The sequence below is a fragment of the Ipomoea triloba genome, chromosome 7, assembly GCF_003576645.1.
Source record: "Ipomoea triloba cultivar NCNSP0323 chromosome 7, ASM357664v1".
NCBI classification, from domain to species: domain Eukaryota; kingdom Viridiplantae; phylum Streptophyta; class Magnoliopsida; order Solanales; family Convolvulaceae; genus Ipomoea; species Ipomoea triloba.
The window spans coordinates 10,463,333-10,481,294 of NC_044922.1; the positions used below are offsets into that span (position 1 = coordinate 10,463,333).

The following is a 17,962-nucleotide window of genomic DNA, read 5'->3' on the forward strand; positions in this document are numbered from 1 at the left end:
TTGTAGTCGGGGGGACAATTTTTGGGTTACATGGTGACCAAGCGCGGGATCGAACCCAATCCGGAGAAAGTAAAAGCCATCCTAGACATGCAACCCCCTAAGAATCTCAAAGAGATGCAACATCGGTAATCAACCGCCCACAAAACCGCCCTCTAGGGTTCGGTAATCAGCCGTTGCCCGGCCTCTTGGGTTTTCGTGGCCAGACGAGTAGTCGGCGAGCGTGGTTATAGTCAACAACAGAGAGAGTGGAGTGATGGCCCATCGGCTACTCTAGGTCCTAAAAAATGACCCAGATCTTTGTTGATCACGGGTTTGACCAGGGCAATGGAGGTGGCAGGGGTGGCGGTCGCCGGCCGAGAAGAGGATGCCATAGGGTTGGCAGTGACGCCTTGATGGCGATAAGAAAATGGTAAAAGGGACTGGGAGGAAGACATTTTAAAAAGAAGAATAAGGGGGGGGGGGGGGCCTGACCTTAGGGAAAACTTTTCAATTTCCCTCTGAATGCACGTGAACACTGTCAAATGCTAAAGTTAGGCTATTAATCCTATTATGAATATTTTAAAAATTGTAAGCTATACACATGCTTTCTTGTTGAGAACCAATGTCGTTTTTCTCTAAACTTTTAATTTTGCAATTGCATTTATTAAATTTTAATGTGCTTAATGCTCATCCGATTTACCCATTCTAACTTCTAATGTTCTATCGAATATTCAAATGCAAGTATTCATTTATTTTTTATTTAAATTTTAAAGTGCCAATGCTCATCCGGTTGACCCGTTCTTTCGAATCCGGATCCGGTTGACGACTTGACCTGTTTTATCGAATGTAAGTATTCATTTTCGATTTTAGTTCAAATAGTTTAGTCAGCCCGATAAGTTCGACAACCCGAAGTTTAGGGTTAGGGCTAACCCAAATCCGAGAATAAAATAATAATTAACTGACAACCCGAATCCGATAAGCCCGACAGGGTTAGCCCGAAATCGACAGGGCTGACCCGATTGACATCCCTAACTGTATATATAACGGGGTATTCGGTATCGTTGGCCAATGAAATTCCATGAAAATCGATATATAAAAATTAAATTATTGTTTAAAAATATAATAAAATTTACCTAATACAATTTCTTAAGTTATTATAAAAATAATTTAATTTTCATATAATAGCTTAGATGGACCAATCGTTATACCATGGACCATGCACCATGATTGATACTGCAATTGTGTTGAAATGATATTGCAGTTGTGTTGAAAGGGAACTGAAATTGTGCGGAACAGAAGTCGTTTCATCCGTCTGGAAGTACAGTTGTATTGAACTAATACTGCAATTATGTTGAACGGATGAAACAACCTCCGTTCCGCGCAACTACAGTTACCTTTCAACACAACTGAAGTATCATTTAACACAACTGCAGTATCAACTATGACCATGTTCCACAATGCATTGTGGATCATAATCCACAGTATAATTTGCATAGATGGAACATTTCAGCATTTTTTTAAAAATATTAAATGAAAAATAATTAGGGGTACATGGGCCTCTTTTACCCTTTTGCCTAGGGGTGTAAACGAGCCGAGCTCGAGCCTAGGGTGGCTCGAGCTCGAGCTCGTTAAGGGTGGCCTTGCTCGAGCTCGAGCTCGAGCTCGAGAATTTGAGCTCGAGCTCGAGATCGGCAATTGTCGAGCTGCTCGAGCTCGGCTCGAGTAGCTCGTTTGTTCGATCTTGAGCTCAAGCTCGATCTTGAGCTCGAGCTCGATCTTGAGCTCGAGTTCGAGCTTGATTTCGAGCTCGAGTTCAGGCTCGAACTCGAGCTCGAGTTCGAATTTGAGCTCGAATTTTACCTATTTGATTTTAAATTAAGAATAAATTACTTTATTTTATCAAAAAAAAATTCGCAAATCGCAACAAACTACAAGTCAACAACATTGTTCAAACTTCAAAGCATTCAAAATAAGATAACAAGTCACAACTTCGCATCAAAATAAAAGTCAACAACACTACAATAACAGTCTTTGATTCCTTCTACATATATATTTCTTCCGGGATAAGCCGTTCAAATTTCCAATTTCCAAAAGAGAAATATCTGTTCAACTTGCAAATAATATGAATAATATTAGATAACAAATAAAAGATAAATAAGTGTATAATTAAACATATATTTTAAATAAGCCAAGAATATTAAATTCATCAAGTGTAACTTAGTAACTTACTTTCATGGGTTGGATGCCGGAAGGAATATTTCTTGGTATGATTTTTCTTTCTGAAAAAAAAAAAGATAAATAAGTGTATAATTACATAAATGCTTTAAAAAGATAATGTATCATTTAGCATAAAAGTTAACTTACTTTACTTTTGGTAACTCCATGTATATGTCGAAGACAATCACCCCCACAAAGTAAAGCTTGTGCTGTTTCAGGCAACAAAGATGCACGATACGAATCAATTACCCTTGTCCCAGCACTAAATGTTGCTTCTGAAGCCACAGTGCTAATAGGTATAGCTAAAATATCGGCTGCCATTCTTGATAATATTGGATATTGCAATCTATTCATCTTCCACCAGTCTAAGCAACAAAAGTTGCTAGGAACCTCAGTAGTCTTAAGACGCCCCTTTTCTAAATAGTCTACCAGCTCTGATTTGTTAGGCACTGAAGTTTCAACTTGTGCACAAAATGCATCAAAATCTTCCCAAGCATATACAGACTTCGGGTGACTGACTTGGCTTCTAAAAGTGCTAGAAGAACTTGGATTTTCAGAATGTTTATTCACTGATTCAACAACATACTCTTCATAAAGAGTATTGATGATCTCCTTCACTTTTGCTATATTCTCCCTAGCTTCTTGATCAGAATAAAGTCTAGGAAAACAGAACTCAAATGCAAGCATTTTCTTTGTTGGATCAAAGACAGCACCTATAGCCATTAACAAATTGCACTCTCCCCAATATTTATCAAACTTCATCTTCATTCTCTTAATCAAATCCCTAATAAAGTCATCTCCATCATCTACATGACTATCCAATGCTGCTTTGATTTTTTGAACTTCTTGAAGGAACAAATTTGAAGTAGGGTACTCATAACCTAAAACAAATTTAAATTTACATACTCACAAGTCACAACCTTAACCAAATTTGTATAAAAAAAAAATTAAAACACACAAACCTGAAATAATGTGAGTAGCTGTCCAGAAAGCCTCTAAAATTGAGCAAACTTTGGCAACATTGTCCCAATCATCTTCCAACGGACAACTGTCAAAGAATGGATCACGATCTTTTAGCATTTTAAAAGCTTCTTTAAACTTGAGTGCACAACTTAACATCTCAAAAGTCGAGTTCCATCTAGTTTTACAATCACGAAGCAATTTCCTATCTTTCAATTTCAATTGCTGCACACAGTTAGCAAATTGTATACGTCTTGCCTCCGACCGGTTCACATATTCCACACTATCTCTAACATCACTAATGACATGTTGAATCTTATCTAATCCATCTTGAACACACAGGTTCAAGATGTGTTCACAACAACGAACATGGAAAAAACGCCCCCCACATACCAAACTTCTTGACCTTTGGAGCGTATCCTTCATGTACCGAATAGCAGAATCATTACTTAAAGCATTATCAACTGTAATTGTAAACACTTTCTTTTCAATGCCCCACTCTTTCATGCATCCAAATATAGCATCAGAAAGCTGAAGACCTCCCCTGGGTGGTGGAATGTTAATGAAACTTAAAACTCTCTTCTGCAACCTCCAAGAAGAATCAATCCAGTGTCCAGTGACAACCATATACTCAATCTTTTGATTTTTTGACTTCCAACAATCTGTTGTCAAACTTACTTTACTAACACTTTCAAGATTGTTCTTCAACTTCTTCTTTTCAATCTCATAAACCTTCAAACAATCCGATTTGATTGTATTTCTACTAATTTTTTTCCACTCAGGCCATCCTTGTTTCATCATGAGGTTGAATCCTACTTCTTCCAAAATGGTAAATGGATGTTCATGCATCATGATCCAATTAGCAGCATACTCCCTCATTAGTTCCATGTCAAACTTTCCAGGATGTAATGGAGGAATAGAAGATGAAACTCCATCACTAGGCATAAAATTTAACTTTGTTTGTTGATCAACCACCTACAAAACCAATACAATTACTATTATTGATGAATTGAAAAATTGAAATACATAAATTTATTTTCAAATTTAAGTAGTTACCCTCAAATTTAACTTTCTCTTAGCGCATTTGTCTTGATGCCTCTTGTAGCTAGTTGTTGTGCCCGTTTTAGTGAATTGGAATTGATGACCACAATGATTACATTGTACCTTCTGCACTCCACCTATGTTGACCATGTGAAAATCAGTCCACACCCCTGAAGTCTTTTTTCTCTTCTGTGTTTGAATCTCTTGTTCGTTTGTTATTTCTTCATTTTCTTGTGTGTCAGGACCATTTGAATGCAAGCCTATCCTTTCAAGTCCTTCAACTTGTTTTTGTATTTCATTAAGTGTTTCATTGCTTTCACCAATCACACTATTTAAACTGTGTGGATTTGGCGGGACGGATGAATTCTCGGTAGACATACCTAATAAAAAACAATAATAATATCAAGTAATCAACTAGTCAGTATGTAAAAAAAAAATAGGAATATACTAAACAGTAAACAGTAAGGATTATAGTATTATACTCTCACATGAATATCATTATACACTAACATCATTTAGTAAGGAACACTTATTAGACATCATTTAGTAGTAGCACTAACATCATATCATTTAGCATGCTACACTAACAGAATATAATTATACACTAACAGTTAGGAATTAGGATTATACAATATACACTAACAGCCTAAACTCCTAAAACCCTAAAGAGTAAACCTAAACTCCTAAAACCCTAAAGAGTAAACCTAAACTCCTAAAGCCCTAAATAGTAAACATTAAATAGTAAACAGTGCAGTCTTACAAACACCTAAACACGTAAATATTACATAATATGAATATACAATATAGAATATAATTGTTAATCCCTAGGAACTAAGAATTAAATATAAAGATTATTAATTAGTAGGAAATAAGTATAAGGATTATTAATCACTTTAACTGTACTGTACGTAAACTGTACCGGAAGAAGGAGAGTCCGCAACACCGCAGGGCAGAGGCTTCCTGTGTTCGTCGTCGGCAGCAAAGGCAAACTCTGTATGTCGTCGGTAGCAGCAGAAGCTTCCTCCTTTCGTCCGTTCGTCCGTTCGTCGTCCGTAAGGGTGGAAACCGGAGACAAGGTCGTCGGCAAGGAGTCGTCTTCGTCTCGTCTTTTGAGGTCTGAGTTCTGCACTTTTGCGGACGGACAACGGCTAAGGCAGTAACATCGTCGTCTCGTCTTCAACTCTTGACAACGTTAAGTTAGGTTAGGCCGTTAGGGCTTGGGATTTGAGTTAGCGTTGAAACTTGAAAGTGAATTATGAAACATACACAATTACAAATTTTATTATTATTATTATTATTATTATTATTATTATTATTATTATTATTATAATATAATGCTCGCGAGTAGCTCGACGAGCCAACGAGGTTGGAGTATGTACGCTCGGCTCGAGCTCGTTAAATAATCGAGCCGCTCGAGTTCGGCTCGAGCTCGACTTTGACGAGCTCGAGCCGAGCTTTGACCGAGCCGCTCACGAGCGGTTCGCGAACGGATCGGCTCATTTACACTCCTACTTTTGCCTAAAAATACGGAAGAGGGAAAGGCGAAAACGCCGAAAAGTAATTGTAGATTTGATGTTATTAAATAAGGGTTTTGAGAATGGCTCTCTTGCTCACTCTTGGCGGTTTCTCTGGGCGGACAACAGTGAAATTGCTAACCCCTCTCTGCTAGAGACTAGAGAAAGAAAATGTCTAAAAGGTTCGGAAAGCGGAAGGAAGACGACGGCTTTGCCTCTGAAAGCAACGACCGTCCCAAGAAGACTTCAAAGACCGACGATTCCGATGATTCCGACGATAACCTCGTCTGGGAGGTATGCTGTGTGCCTGAAATGTATACACTCCAGTACCTCTACTTTTTAGTCATTTATTTTTGGTTGGGATTTTATAGATTTCGAAGAACCGTAGAGTGGCTGTGAGGAACTGGCAGGGGAAGCTCGTGGTTGATTTCCGCGAGTTCTATGTGAAAGATGGAAAGGAAATGCCTGGCAAAAAAGGTTTTATTCATGTTTTTTTTTTTTTTTTTTTTTTTTTTAAATTCTAACATTCTTATTAGTTATGCTGATTGTATGAATGCATTTCTTGGTATACATAATTATATAAATATGTTTCTTGGTGCATGTAAGTATATATTTATATGAATATATTGTGTGCAAAATTAGGGGCACTTTCACTAATTGGAAAGTTTCCAGAAAAAATTGCAGAACGGAAATGGAAAAATGAAAAAGAACATTGTTGTCCAGTACTTTTTAAAAATTTGTTTGCAGAAGTGTTTTCCCTTGACACTAGGCAATTAAGAAAGTGGAAAAATAACTTCTGTAAGTTCTGTTGCTTACTCTTTTCTAACTGGGGACGAATTATAGTGTAAACCTCTGCATTTGTGCAATGCCCCTATCAGGTGGATGTATAAATCCTTGATAAGATCTAGATGGAGATTTTTGGTACATGATTATTACCTGCCATAAGATTCACATTATCTGCACCCTCAATCTCAATCAGCTAGAGACTAGAGCACCTTTGAGGTGACCTATTGTACCAGTGTGGATAGATCAGTTATGCTTATTTCATGTCAAGCTAAAGTGGCAGAAATGTAGTGTTTGTGCTAGTTATGTAGCAGATTGGTGTCTGCCATTCTGTCAACCATTAGAATGGAGTTAAAAGATTGTGAGAATGATTGTTTGTATTTTATAAAGATATGATATGATATTAGGAGTTGTGAGATTGTATCATGATGCGTCATTTGCAAAATGCTGTTCTTAGCTTCTGCCTTATTGGGAGAATGGGAGATGCGTATGAATTTTTCACATGCTAAGTTTCATGAATTATGTGTGTGGAAGGCAATGCCTTGGCTACTTTTTTTTTTTGTTTTGTTTTGTTTTTTGCATATTTTTACTTTTCAACTTGAAAGGAGAATGATTTCTTTCACATTTTATGTTTTATCCCCTTGAACTTTTTAATCCATGAATTCTCTAAAAACTGTTTAGCAGAATTTTATAATATTTATGTATGCATAGATAGTGCATTTTGTTAAAGAATAAGAAAACAATTTTAAGTAAAGGGTTGGCAAGATGTATATATAGGGTTACAGTGCATGATTCATAGATTGGATTGTGCATTTGTGGATGGCCAGATGGCATATGCTAGACCCTGGAGGATAGTTTCATATAAATTATTTCAACTGTGTATTCTGCTAAGTGGTGAAGAAGAAGGTAGTTCAGGTTGAAGAGGTCAAATGTGCAGGTGTTTTAGTCAGCTTGGTAAGCCTGTAGGAAAGGGATGAAAAAAATTGTTTGATGGTATGATGAATTGAATAAAGTGGGGAACATATTTTTTCATGGTGATTGAAGTACTGAAGTTATTTTGGTGATATGTGTTTTTATGTGAAATATTGTCTTTGTTGAGTAAAAACATCTTTACATTTCGGTTGCATTTAGGATTTTGTTTGTGGGAATATACTTGTTTGGCTTGATGACTGACTGCACTAACTTTGTAAGTTGTACACATTATTCCTAATTATTTACTGAGTTCCTTTTTTCTTATCCAGGCATTTCATTAACCATGGATCAGGTATGCTCTGTTGCTTATCTTCTTTTTTTAGTGTTTATAAGTTATGTTAAGTTTAAAGTAGTCAGCTTTGCTTGATGTCCTGATTTTTTGCAGTGGAAGGTACTTCGTGAACATGTGGAAGAAATTCACAAGGCGGTTGCAACAGGGGAATAGTTAAAATCTGAATGTGTTTTTGCTCCGAAAGCAATTTAAGTGTCTTGCAGGAGAAGAAGGCTAGGGAATTAGTTACGGAATGAATGATGTAAGTTGCATTTTGACTGTAGTATAGGGAAAGTGACCCTGTTAAATCTAGTATCTCTTATGCTTAGCAGTGTAATATATTCTAGTAGTGGCTTGGTGTGAGCTATTCTTACTTTTCATGCTAGCAGTTTGCTTGTTCTTCAATGCTTTGAAGAATCATCATCATCATGATGTAGTGCTTGAATTTGAATCTTTGTTCTGGTCCAAGGGCAACTCCGATTCTATTTTTTTTTTAACAAATCTTGAAACTCGGCTCTAGCTCGCACTCTGGAAAGCATTGCTATTTCTTCTCGCTTCCGAGCCGTGCCTTCCATTGTGCATTTGTGTTTGTAGTTGATTTTTGCCGGTTGAAATTTTATTCCACAAATTAAAATCGAACCACAGTTAGGCATACATGCATATTACACGCACACACACAAGTTCTAATTAATATGAAAAATAGTATATGCACTAAATATCCCTGCTCTAACAGATTCAAGGACCAAATATGTGGAATTGAGACAGGGAGTTATATATACATAATTTTTAATTTTTGGATGGATATACAATTATATAAAATATAATAACGAATATTATATAGTGCAATTGATTAAATGAGTTGGATTGATTATGTTTTCTGATGTTATTCTTACTTAAATTCGAGCAAATAGTTGCCTAATTACCCGTGTGTGATGGACGCACGGATAAAGTTTTTTTAGAGTTAATACCACAAATGGTCATCTGACTATTGGACTAGTAATACTTTTAGTCCTCGACTTTCAATTTGACCACAAATGGTCATCTGACTTTCATTTTTAACCAGAGTTTTTACCCATTTTGGTCCATTGACTATTGCATTTTCTCAATTTTACATTTTGACTTTTAATTTCACCTAATGTGGTCCCTTGACTTTCAAAAATTTCCCTATTTTAGTCCTCCGTTAGGTTGATCGTGAAGCCAACGTTAAAAGTGAGGGTATTGTCGTCCATTCACCTCTTTGACTCCTTTGATAGGAGCCTTTGACTGAATAAACCCAATTACTCCCCTAATTAAGAACATAGAAGAACATAGACGAACAAAAACCCAGTTTGATAGGAGCTTCGGTTTTTTTTCTGCCCAAACCGCCATTAATCTCGTCTTCCAATTCATCACTGCCTACAGAGTTATTGTTAGAAGAACCTCCTCTCTCTCTCATCATATCTCCTTCCATATCTCTCTTCCTAGACCACCATCTCTCCGGAAAAGATGACGTGCCGCTGACTGCCTCCGCCGCCTCCTTTGCTCCACCGCCGGAGCCCCACCCCTTTCCGCCCAGTAAATTTGACAACAATCCCTGCTTAGAACCCACTGCGTATATGTGTGTTACACCAAAACCAAACATTAATAAAGACGTAAGAGAGGCAAAAATCGAAAAAACAACAAATTAATGAAAAAACAAGGAAATTAAATTATATTATATTACAGTTGTGGGATAGCCATGGAAAACTAACGAGGCTGGGCGGCACAAGGAGAGAGAGGCAAAAGAGCAAGTTGCAGCGACGGCTCTTCATCAACAGGGCTCCCACTTTCAGCTTCTTCTTCATCTTCTTCACTGCCGCCATCTCCTAAAACACTACCCATGCAAAACCCTATATTATTATCTTTGCCACTCCCATTCTTTTGATCTTCAGATTGCCGCCATCTCCTAAAGCACTTTTGTTCTGAGTCAAAGAAACTTTGGTTCCTCTCCGCTCCGGCCATTTTCACTTCCCTCTGTCAATACATCATCGGCGCCATCACTCAGGTCTTCGCCGACCACCTTGAAACTATTGAACTCGCCATCGTTTCCGTCGAAAAGTCTGTCATCGTCGGAAAAGGGTTTTTGTTCGTCTATGTTCTTCTATGCTCTTAATTGGGGGAGTAATTGGGTTTATTCAGTCAAAGGCAGCTATCAAAGGAGTCAAAGAGGTGAATGGACGACAATACCCTCACTTTTAACGTTGGCTTCACGATTAACCTAACGGAGGACTAAAATAGGGGAATTTTTTAAAGTCAAGGGACCACATTAGGTGAAATTAAAAGTTAAAATGTAAAATTGAGAAAATGCAATAGTAAAGGGACCAAAATGGGTAAAAACTCTTTTTAACCACAAATAGTCCTCCATTAAAATTGAGTTCTATTACATGGACTCCCATTTTCTAGTCCCTCACCTTCACTCCCTGACGTGACAAGATATGATAGGTTATCTTCATCCTGTGGTCCCAAGGAAAGTGTCAACATCAAACTTTTGTGTGACGGAGTAAAAGTAGGGAGTATAGCTTGGGAGTCCAAGTAGTATTTTCCATTAAAATTTCGGTTAACTAGGTGTTAAATCTAGGGGTATTATCGTCAAATTGATATATATATATATATATATATATATATATATATATATATATAGGGTTGCACTCTCGTGCGAACTCTCGCTCAAGTAGGAAATGAGAACGCTCCACAGTTGTCCACGTGTCCAGATCAACGAATCAGATGCAATTTAAAAAAAAATGACGCAGTGGCATTTTCGTAAATAACTGGAACTTTGGTACACCTAGTTTCACTTACAAGTGCACCTAGTTTCACTTAAAAGTGCACCTAGTTACACTTACAAGTGCACCTATTTGCGCACATATTTTCACTTACAAGTGCAAGTAATTTACCTTATTAATATTCATGCACCTATTTTCGCAAATACTTTCACTTACAAATGCAAATAATTTACCTTGTTAATATTCATGCACCTGGGTGCAACCTAGGTGCACCTAGTTATAACATAGGTTGCACCTAGTTATAACATTAGGTGCACCTAGTTATAACATAGGTTGCACCTAGTTATAACATTAGGTGCACCTAGTTATAACATTAGGTGCACTTAGTATTGATGTTCACTGTACAATTCACTTGCACCTGTAATACATTTTACTTGCATCTGTAATACATTTATTTGCACTTGTGCAAGTAATTTACTTTGTTAACATTCATGCACCTGGTTGCAACATATGTGCACCTAGTTATAGCAATAGGTGCACCTAGTTATAACATTAGGTGCACTTAGTATTGATGCACATTGTATAATTTACTTGCACTTGTAATACATTTTACTTGCACGTGTGCACCTATTTTCACTTGTAGGTGCAATTAATTTACCTTGTTAACACTTATGCACCTGGGTACACCTATGTGCACCTAGTTATAACATGACGTGCACCTAGTTATAACGTTAGGTGCAACTACATTCCGGACACGTGGCGCGTTATGATTCGTCCGCAATTCTCTCCTGGGCGGCCAGTTCGCACCTGAACGCGATCCTATATATATATATATATATATATATATATATATATATATATATATATATATATATATATATATANATATATATATATATATATAATGGTCATAAAATAAAAATATTTAGAATTTTTCACCAACAAGCATAATTGAAACAATTAACGAATATAAATACTCCTAAATAAAAAGGCAATACACCTTATTCTCGTAATTATGCGTACAAAATGAAAATTTAATATTAGAGCTATCTATTTTTAACACTTATTTAACATACTAGTTTTATACGCGCATTGCGCGTATGTAGGGGTGGGAATAGGCTAGACCCCTTCATAGGAGCCTACGACCTGGACTACTTAGGGCCTAGCTTGGCCTAGCATATTTAGTAAAAAGGCCAGGCCTAGGCCTAATTAGAAGCCTATTTAGTTAAATAGGCCTAGGCCTATATTTAAAAGCCTAACCTACAAGCCCGCATGCCTAGCCTATATGTATATATATATATATGTATGTATATATATATATATGTATGTATATATATATAATATGAGCCTACGAGTAATTGATTGCAGGATTTATAGATTTTTAGTAATACTAGTAATTAGTAAACAATGTATTATTGAATTTTGTATTACGAACTTTTACTTATTAGACTTGTGGTGTTGGATATTGTATTATGAAATATGAACTTATGGTTTTGTCATTCATTATGAAATATGAACTTAGGTATTTTTTGTAAATTTTTTTACAGGTATACTTTAAAGGATTAAAAATATTGGCCTTAAATAGGTTCAAAGCCTATTTAGGATCTATTTTGAAGTCTTTTTAAAAGTCTATATGTTAAATAGGCTTTTAAAAAAGGATTCAGGCCAGGCCAGGCCAACTGTAGGCTCAGGCTTGAGCCTTAAAAAAAGCCTACATACAGGCTCAGGCTTTAGATTTCTATAGCAGGCCCAGGCCTAATTTTCTAAAGCCTGGCTCGGCCTAGCCTATTTCCACCCCTACGCGTATGGGTTAATGCCCAACGTTTATATTTAAATAAATATTTGAAAGTATATCAATGCAAGATTATATAAGAGAAGTTTATACATGGGTAATTGAATGTCGAATTTTTTTATTTAAATATCTAACTCAAAGTATATGAATCTAAGATAATATAGAAAATTCATTATAATTATTACTAAAATAAATGTTTGCAGCCTTGTAAAATCGATAGTCTAAATATTTGGTCTAAAAATGGTAGTCTAAATAAATACTACTTTTCATTTGAATTTTTCTAAGTGTTCTTAATTCTCTTTTGAGTAACATTGTCATTTTCTTCATCTTTACTATTTGTTTTTTGAGTAACATTGTCATTTTCTTCATCTTTACTATTTGTTCTTTGAGTAACATTGTCATTTTCTTCATCTTTACTATTTGTTCTCTTCCTTTTTGTTGGTAGTGTGTCATCTTTACTATTTGTTCTCTTCCTTTTTGTTGGTAGTGTGTTATTTTTACTATTTGTTCTCTTCCTTTTTGTTGGTAGTGTGTTATTTGTACTATTTGTTCTCTTCCTTTTTGTTGGTAGTGTGTTATTTGTAATTCGGTTATTGTTGGTAGCATAGATGACAACGTCGTGCAATGAGATTATGATATAGGAGCTATGGACTTTCCTTTAGGTGTTCTGCTTGGGGTTCATTTGGTTCAACCATTATTGTTGAATAAGTTATTGTGGATAAAGAAATCCATAGTTTAAGAAAAAAGATTAAATAAATTAATAAAAATTTGAAAATTTAAAATATTATATATTCCAAAGATATTAAAAGGAAGTTTCTCGCTTCAATTTGCTGGGTAATAGGTTATTTGAGGGGTCAACCAATCCTCCAAGTAGTTAATATGATTGGTTTCAAACTATTCTTTTTTATTTTTTTCATGATATTAAAGAAATACATATGTATCATTTTTTGGTGTAACTACTAATTTATTTAATTCAATAAGAGGAAAATACATCGATTCCACTTCAATTTGTTGGGTTATTTGAGTACTCTCTTTGTCAACCAATCCCCAAGTAGTTAATATAATTAGCTTCAAATTATTTTAAAATTTTTTTTCATAGTATTAATAAAATACTTGGTAAATAAATATATAGCATTATTTTGTACTATAACTTTGATATTTAATTACAAGATATTGTAAAAATAAGATAATGGATAATGTAATGAATATCAATTGATAAATTTGAATGTAAAGAATCTTTGCATGAGAGAAAATAAAGACAATATAACTAATGAAATTATTTATCTTATTTAATTTAATTTTTTGATAATGAATAATTTTTTCAAATAAAGGTATTGTAGACACATAATTCTAAATTAAAGAAATACATATGTATCATTTTTTGTTGTAGCTACTAATTTATTTAATTTAATAAGAGTAAGTAGAGTGAGAAACTTAATTATGTCAAATTTGATTGAGATGGGGTTCGAACCTATGATCTTTCTTATAGAAATTAATGGGTAAGTTAAAAGTTAACGGAATATTAACGGAGAAGAGAATATTTAACGGAAAACTTAAGGGATAATCATAAAAGTAAGGTTAAATTAGGTAATCTCTATTAATAATATTAATCTGAATTATCTTAAGCATCTATTTGATTAAATAATTCATCTGAACCATCCATTTGATTAAATAATTTGACCGCCATTTTTTCTACCCATTTTAGGCCTAACTCTCTTTGGCTCTTATTAGTATAGTAGATATATNATATATATATATATATAAGTAGAAATTTTAATTGAGGGCTATTTGTGGTCAAAAATGAAAGTCAGACCATTTGTGGTCGAAATGAAAGTCGAGGACTAAAATGAGTACTAGCCCAGTAGTCAAATGCCATTTGTGGTGTTAACTCATTTTTTCTATTATATATTTAGATAATAAAAGTAAAGATTTTTTTTGAGTACTATTGACTCTGTTACCCTGGGCCAGCTCCTGTGCCTCCCGGACCGTTAAACGGACATAGAGAAAGACCCTGTAAATTTACCAAAAACAAATGTAGTATCTCTTCATAGCTAAGTAAAGATGAAATTATAAAATATTCTAATATTTGAAAGTGTACACTTATTTGATTATAATATTAGTGTAAAAGTATCATTCAATTAATTGAATAATATATGACTCGTTTGTCTGCAATTATCTTCAAAAAATCGATATGTAACATGATTTATGTAATTATATTATTACTAAAATAAATATGAGAAAAAAAAAGAAAAAATAATTTAATTGTAATTATTATAAAAATAAATCCAACAACCCATGTTTAGTTAAATCATCATAATAATTATTAGGAAATTATACTAATATCCGTGCAAGTTTACTTTTATACCTTAAGTATATTCCTTTAACCATATTGCCTTTACTTTTTTCTTCCTCCTCCAGAATCAATTGTAATTATTATAAAAAATAATATCCAACGACCCATGTTTAATTGTAATTATATTTATATCTATGTAATTATTAGCTTAATTAACAAAATAATTATTAGCCAATTATACTATTATATGTGCAGTTAATTCCTTAATTATCATAATAATGATTAGATAATTATATTAATATTATGCAATTATACTTTTATATGTTCAGTAACGAATGCACATTGAGAGCGGATTCACAACAAAATGAGTACCAATGCACAACAAACTGAGCGCGAAAAATTTAATCTATTGCATATAATTAATCACAACCATTGAATTATTTAAATCAAAAGATCAAATAAGTCCGCAGGGTCCTTACCTAACTGTAGGTCCTTAGTTGATCTTTATATATATATATATATATATATATATATATATATATATATATATATATATATATATATATATATATGAGTCATTGATTTTGCCTAAGTAAACGTTCTAGATCAACAATGATTAAAAAACGCGGTGACAATTTGGTCGTTTTACATCTAGGTCAAATTTAAGGTGCATCCATTGTGTGTTAACCGCAATACCACACTGAAACTTGTCTTCGCACGGGAACCCTTCCCTATATATATATATATATATATATATATATATATATATATATATATATATATATATATATATATATATATATATATATATATATTTCACCATAATAATTACATGGGAGAATAGGAATGATAATTTATTTTGTTCTAATAGTATTATACCTTAAGTTTATAAAAATATATGTATATAGATTATCAAAAAATTAATTGTAATAATTATAAAGAAAAAATCTAACAACCCATGTTTAATTGTAATAATAATAATATTATTATAGTAATTATTAACTTAATTATCATAATAACTATTAATCAATTATACTAATATTTGTGCAATTATACTATTATAACTTAAGTGTGTGTGTGTGTGTGTGTGTGTGTGTGTGTGTGTGTGTGTGTATAGATTTTTATTCAAATGCGACGGGGAGCTCCCATGCGGTCGTGCAGCCTAATCTGCGTCGTCCGATTTCATTAATCCAACTGAAATTCGCGTATGATTAAGTGGGGGTATTATGGTAATTTTAGTATCTATATTACGTGAATTGAAATGGTGCATTTTAGTACATAGTGTGGTGCGTTTGAATACATACTGTGGTGCGTTTTATTACGTATGTTGGTGCATTAACTGTGTTGTGGAATGATGTGTTTTAATCTATTCGTTGGTGTATTTTCATACGTAGACTGGTGTGTAATTGTGTTGTGGAATGGTGTGTTTTAATACGCTCTCTGGTGCATTTTAATACGAATAATGATGTGTATTTAACATATGTGTTTCTAATAAGTGTGTTGTGGAATGGTGTGTTTTAATCTGTCCTCTGGTGCATTTTAATATGTTAAATGGTGTGTATTTTAACACATATTTTTTAATAAGTGTAATAGTGCATGTTTATAATCTGGGATGGAAATTTTCAACGAGTGAAATTGTGTATTTTAACACATGTTGTGGTGCATTTTAATACGTAGAATGGTGCATATTTTAGCACATGTTTTCTAATATGTGTAAATAGTGTATACTTATAATCTAACATGAGGCACGTTGTGGTACATTTTAATATGTAGAATGATGCGTTTTATCACGTATATTGATGAATTTTAAGTGAATAGGTGCATTTGGTTATAGTCTGGAATGTGTTTTATCGGTCATCTGGTGCGTTTTAGTATGTAGAATAGTGTGTTTTGTAACATATATAATGGCTGAAAATATACCGCACGGCCACAGCTAATGACCAGACCGCACCTAATGATGACTCTCTCTCTCTCTCTCTCTCTCTCTCTCTATATATATATATATATATATATATAAGGTCATGATCAAGTGTGGCCGGCCCTTAACGTGCGGTCAGTGCGGTCACATCACTATGTATACAAATATACACCACTCAATGTTAGAAAATATACCACACAAATGTGCATCATTAGGTACGCATCATAAAAAAACACACCATTAGGTATATAAATATACACCGCACAGTGTTAGCAAATGCACCACTAGGGGCAGGGGAGTTATGGTGCATTATTTTGGGTGTGTGGTGTGTTTAATGGTGTTTTTGTGTATTTTCATTGTGGTGCGTTTTCTAACATTGAGTGTTGCATTTTCTAACATTGACTGGTGCATTTTCTAATATTGAATGGTGTGAACTGCACCGACAACACGGGAAGGCGCGGCCACATTTGAATAGATATGTACATATATATGTACATATATATATGTATATATATATGTATAAATATGTACATATATATGTACATATATATATGTACATATATATGTACATATATATATATATATATATATATATATATATATATATATATATATATATATATATATATATATATATATATATATATATATATATATATATATACTTATATATATATATATGTATATATATATATATGTATATATATATATATATATATATATATATATATATATATATATATATATAAGTTGTCATATTTATTAAGCTATTATTTACTATTATAGTTACTCCGCATTAGATTTTGTATAGTAATAGCTTGGGAGGTAGTTTGGGCCGGGAGTTGTAAAAGTAAGATTTTGTTTTTATTAGTTGTATTGATATATTAGTAATTTTAATCTAGAATTGTATTAAGAATAGGAAAGTGCGAAAGAATATATTGTATTAGGAATTGTATTACCATATTCTAATGTACAATTATAGTACAGTACGAATATGAATAGTATTATCATATTTTTTACAATATTACGCAAAATTTAATAGTATAAGAGTGTTTTGGATGGGAAGTTAAAATGATGATTTTTTTTAATTATTAATAGTATCAATTGGAATTTGATAATTTAAATTTAAATTAAATTCTAATATTTAAATATAAATTTAAAATTTTTACTTTTTTGAGTACTAAAAAAATTAAAAATTAAAAATTTAAATTTAAAAATTTTACTTAATTATTAAAAATTGTAGTATAGCATTTATTGGGTGGGGATTTTTCGTTCTTGAAAATTTTCAGCAGGTACAGAAATGAGGAGTTTTTATTCCCTGATAGGAATGATGATGGGGACAAGGAGTGGGGTGGGGTCACGGGATGGGGACTATACTCTTGCCGCCCCTACCCCGTGGCAATCCCTAGGACGATATATAGTTTCTATTCCCTGGTAAGAATGAGAATGGGGACGAGGTGATGTGGCCCAGCAGACTAAAG

General features: G+C 33.6%; 2 protein-coding genes across 2 annotated transcripts; one reads left to right on the top strand and one right to left on the bottom strand.

The window, feature by feature from the left end:
- Window positions 1-2,334: 2,334 nt before the first annotated feature.
- LOC116024098 (zinc finger BED domain-containing protein RICESLEEPER 2-like) lies at window positions 2,335-4,575 on the bottom strand. Its single transcript, XM_031265003.1, has 3 exons — window positions 4,321-4,575; window positions 3,159-4,131; window positions 2,335-3,077 (listed from the first exon to the last, which is right to left on the bottom strand). Exons 1-3 carry the CDS (start codon window positions 4,573-4,575, stop codon window positions 2,335-2,337), a joined length of 1,971 nt encoding a protein of 656 aa, XP_031120863.1.
- Window positions 4,576-5,794: 1,219 nt separating this feature from the next.
- On the top strand, window positions 5,795-8,230 carry LOC116024914 (RNA polymerase II transcriptional coactivator KIWI-like). Its single transcript, XM_031265949.1, has 4 exons — window positions 5,795-6,005; window positions 6,083-6,188; window positions 7,736-7,758; window positions 7,852-8,230. The coding sequence occupies exons 1-4, from the start codon at window positions 5,883-5,885 to the stop codon at window positions 7,909-7,911; spliced, it is 312 nt and encodes a 103-aa protein (XP_031121809.1). The 5' UTR covers window positions 5,795-5,882; the 3' UTR covers window positions 7,912-8,230.
- Window positions 8,231-17,962: the final 9,732 nt, after the last annotated feature.

Bases quoted from the DNA above. Each gene is read 5' to 3' on its own strand.
- LOC116024098 (XM_031265003.1), bottom strand. From the start codon at position 4,575: ATGTCTACCGAGAATTCATCCGTCCCGCCAAATCCACACAGTTTAAAT. The intron at 4,132-4,320 runs GTACAATGTAAT...TTGGTTTTGTAG, and splicing joins ACATAGGTGGAGTGCAGAAG to GTGGTTGATCAACAAACAAA. The intron at 3,078-3,158 runs GTTTGTGTGTTT...AATTTGTTTTAG, and splicing joins AGCTACTCACATTATTTCAG to GTTATGAGTACCCTACTTCA.
- LOC116024914 (XM_031265949.1), top strand. From the start codon at position 5,883: ATGTCTAAAAGGTTCGGAAAGCGGAAGGAAGACGACGGCTTTGCCTCT. The intron at 6,189-7,735 runs GTTTTATTCATG...TTTCTTATCCAG, and splicing joins GGAAATGCCTGGCAAAAAAG to GCATTTCATTAACCATGGAT. The intron at 7,759-7,851 runs GTATGCTCTGTT...GATTTTTTGCAG, and splicing joins TTTCATTAACCATGGATCAG to TGGAAGGTACTTCGTGAACA.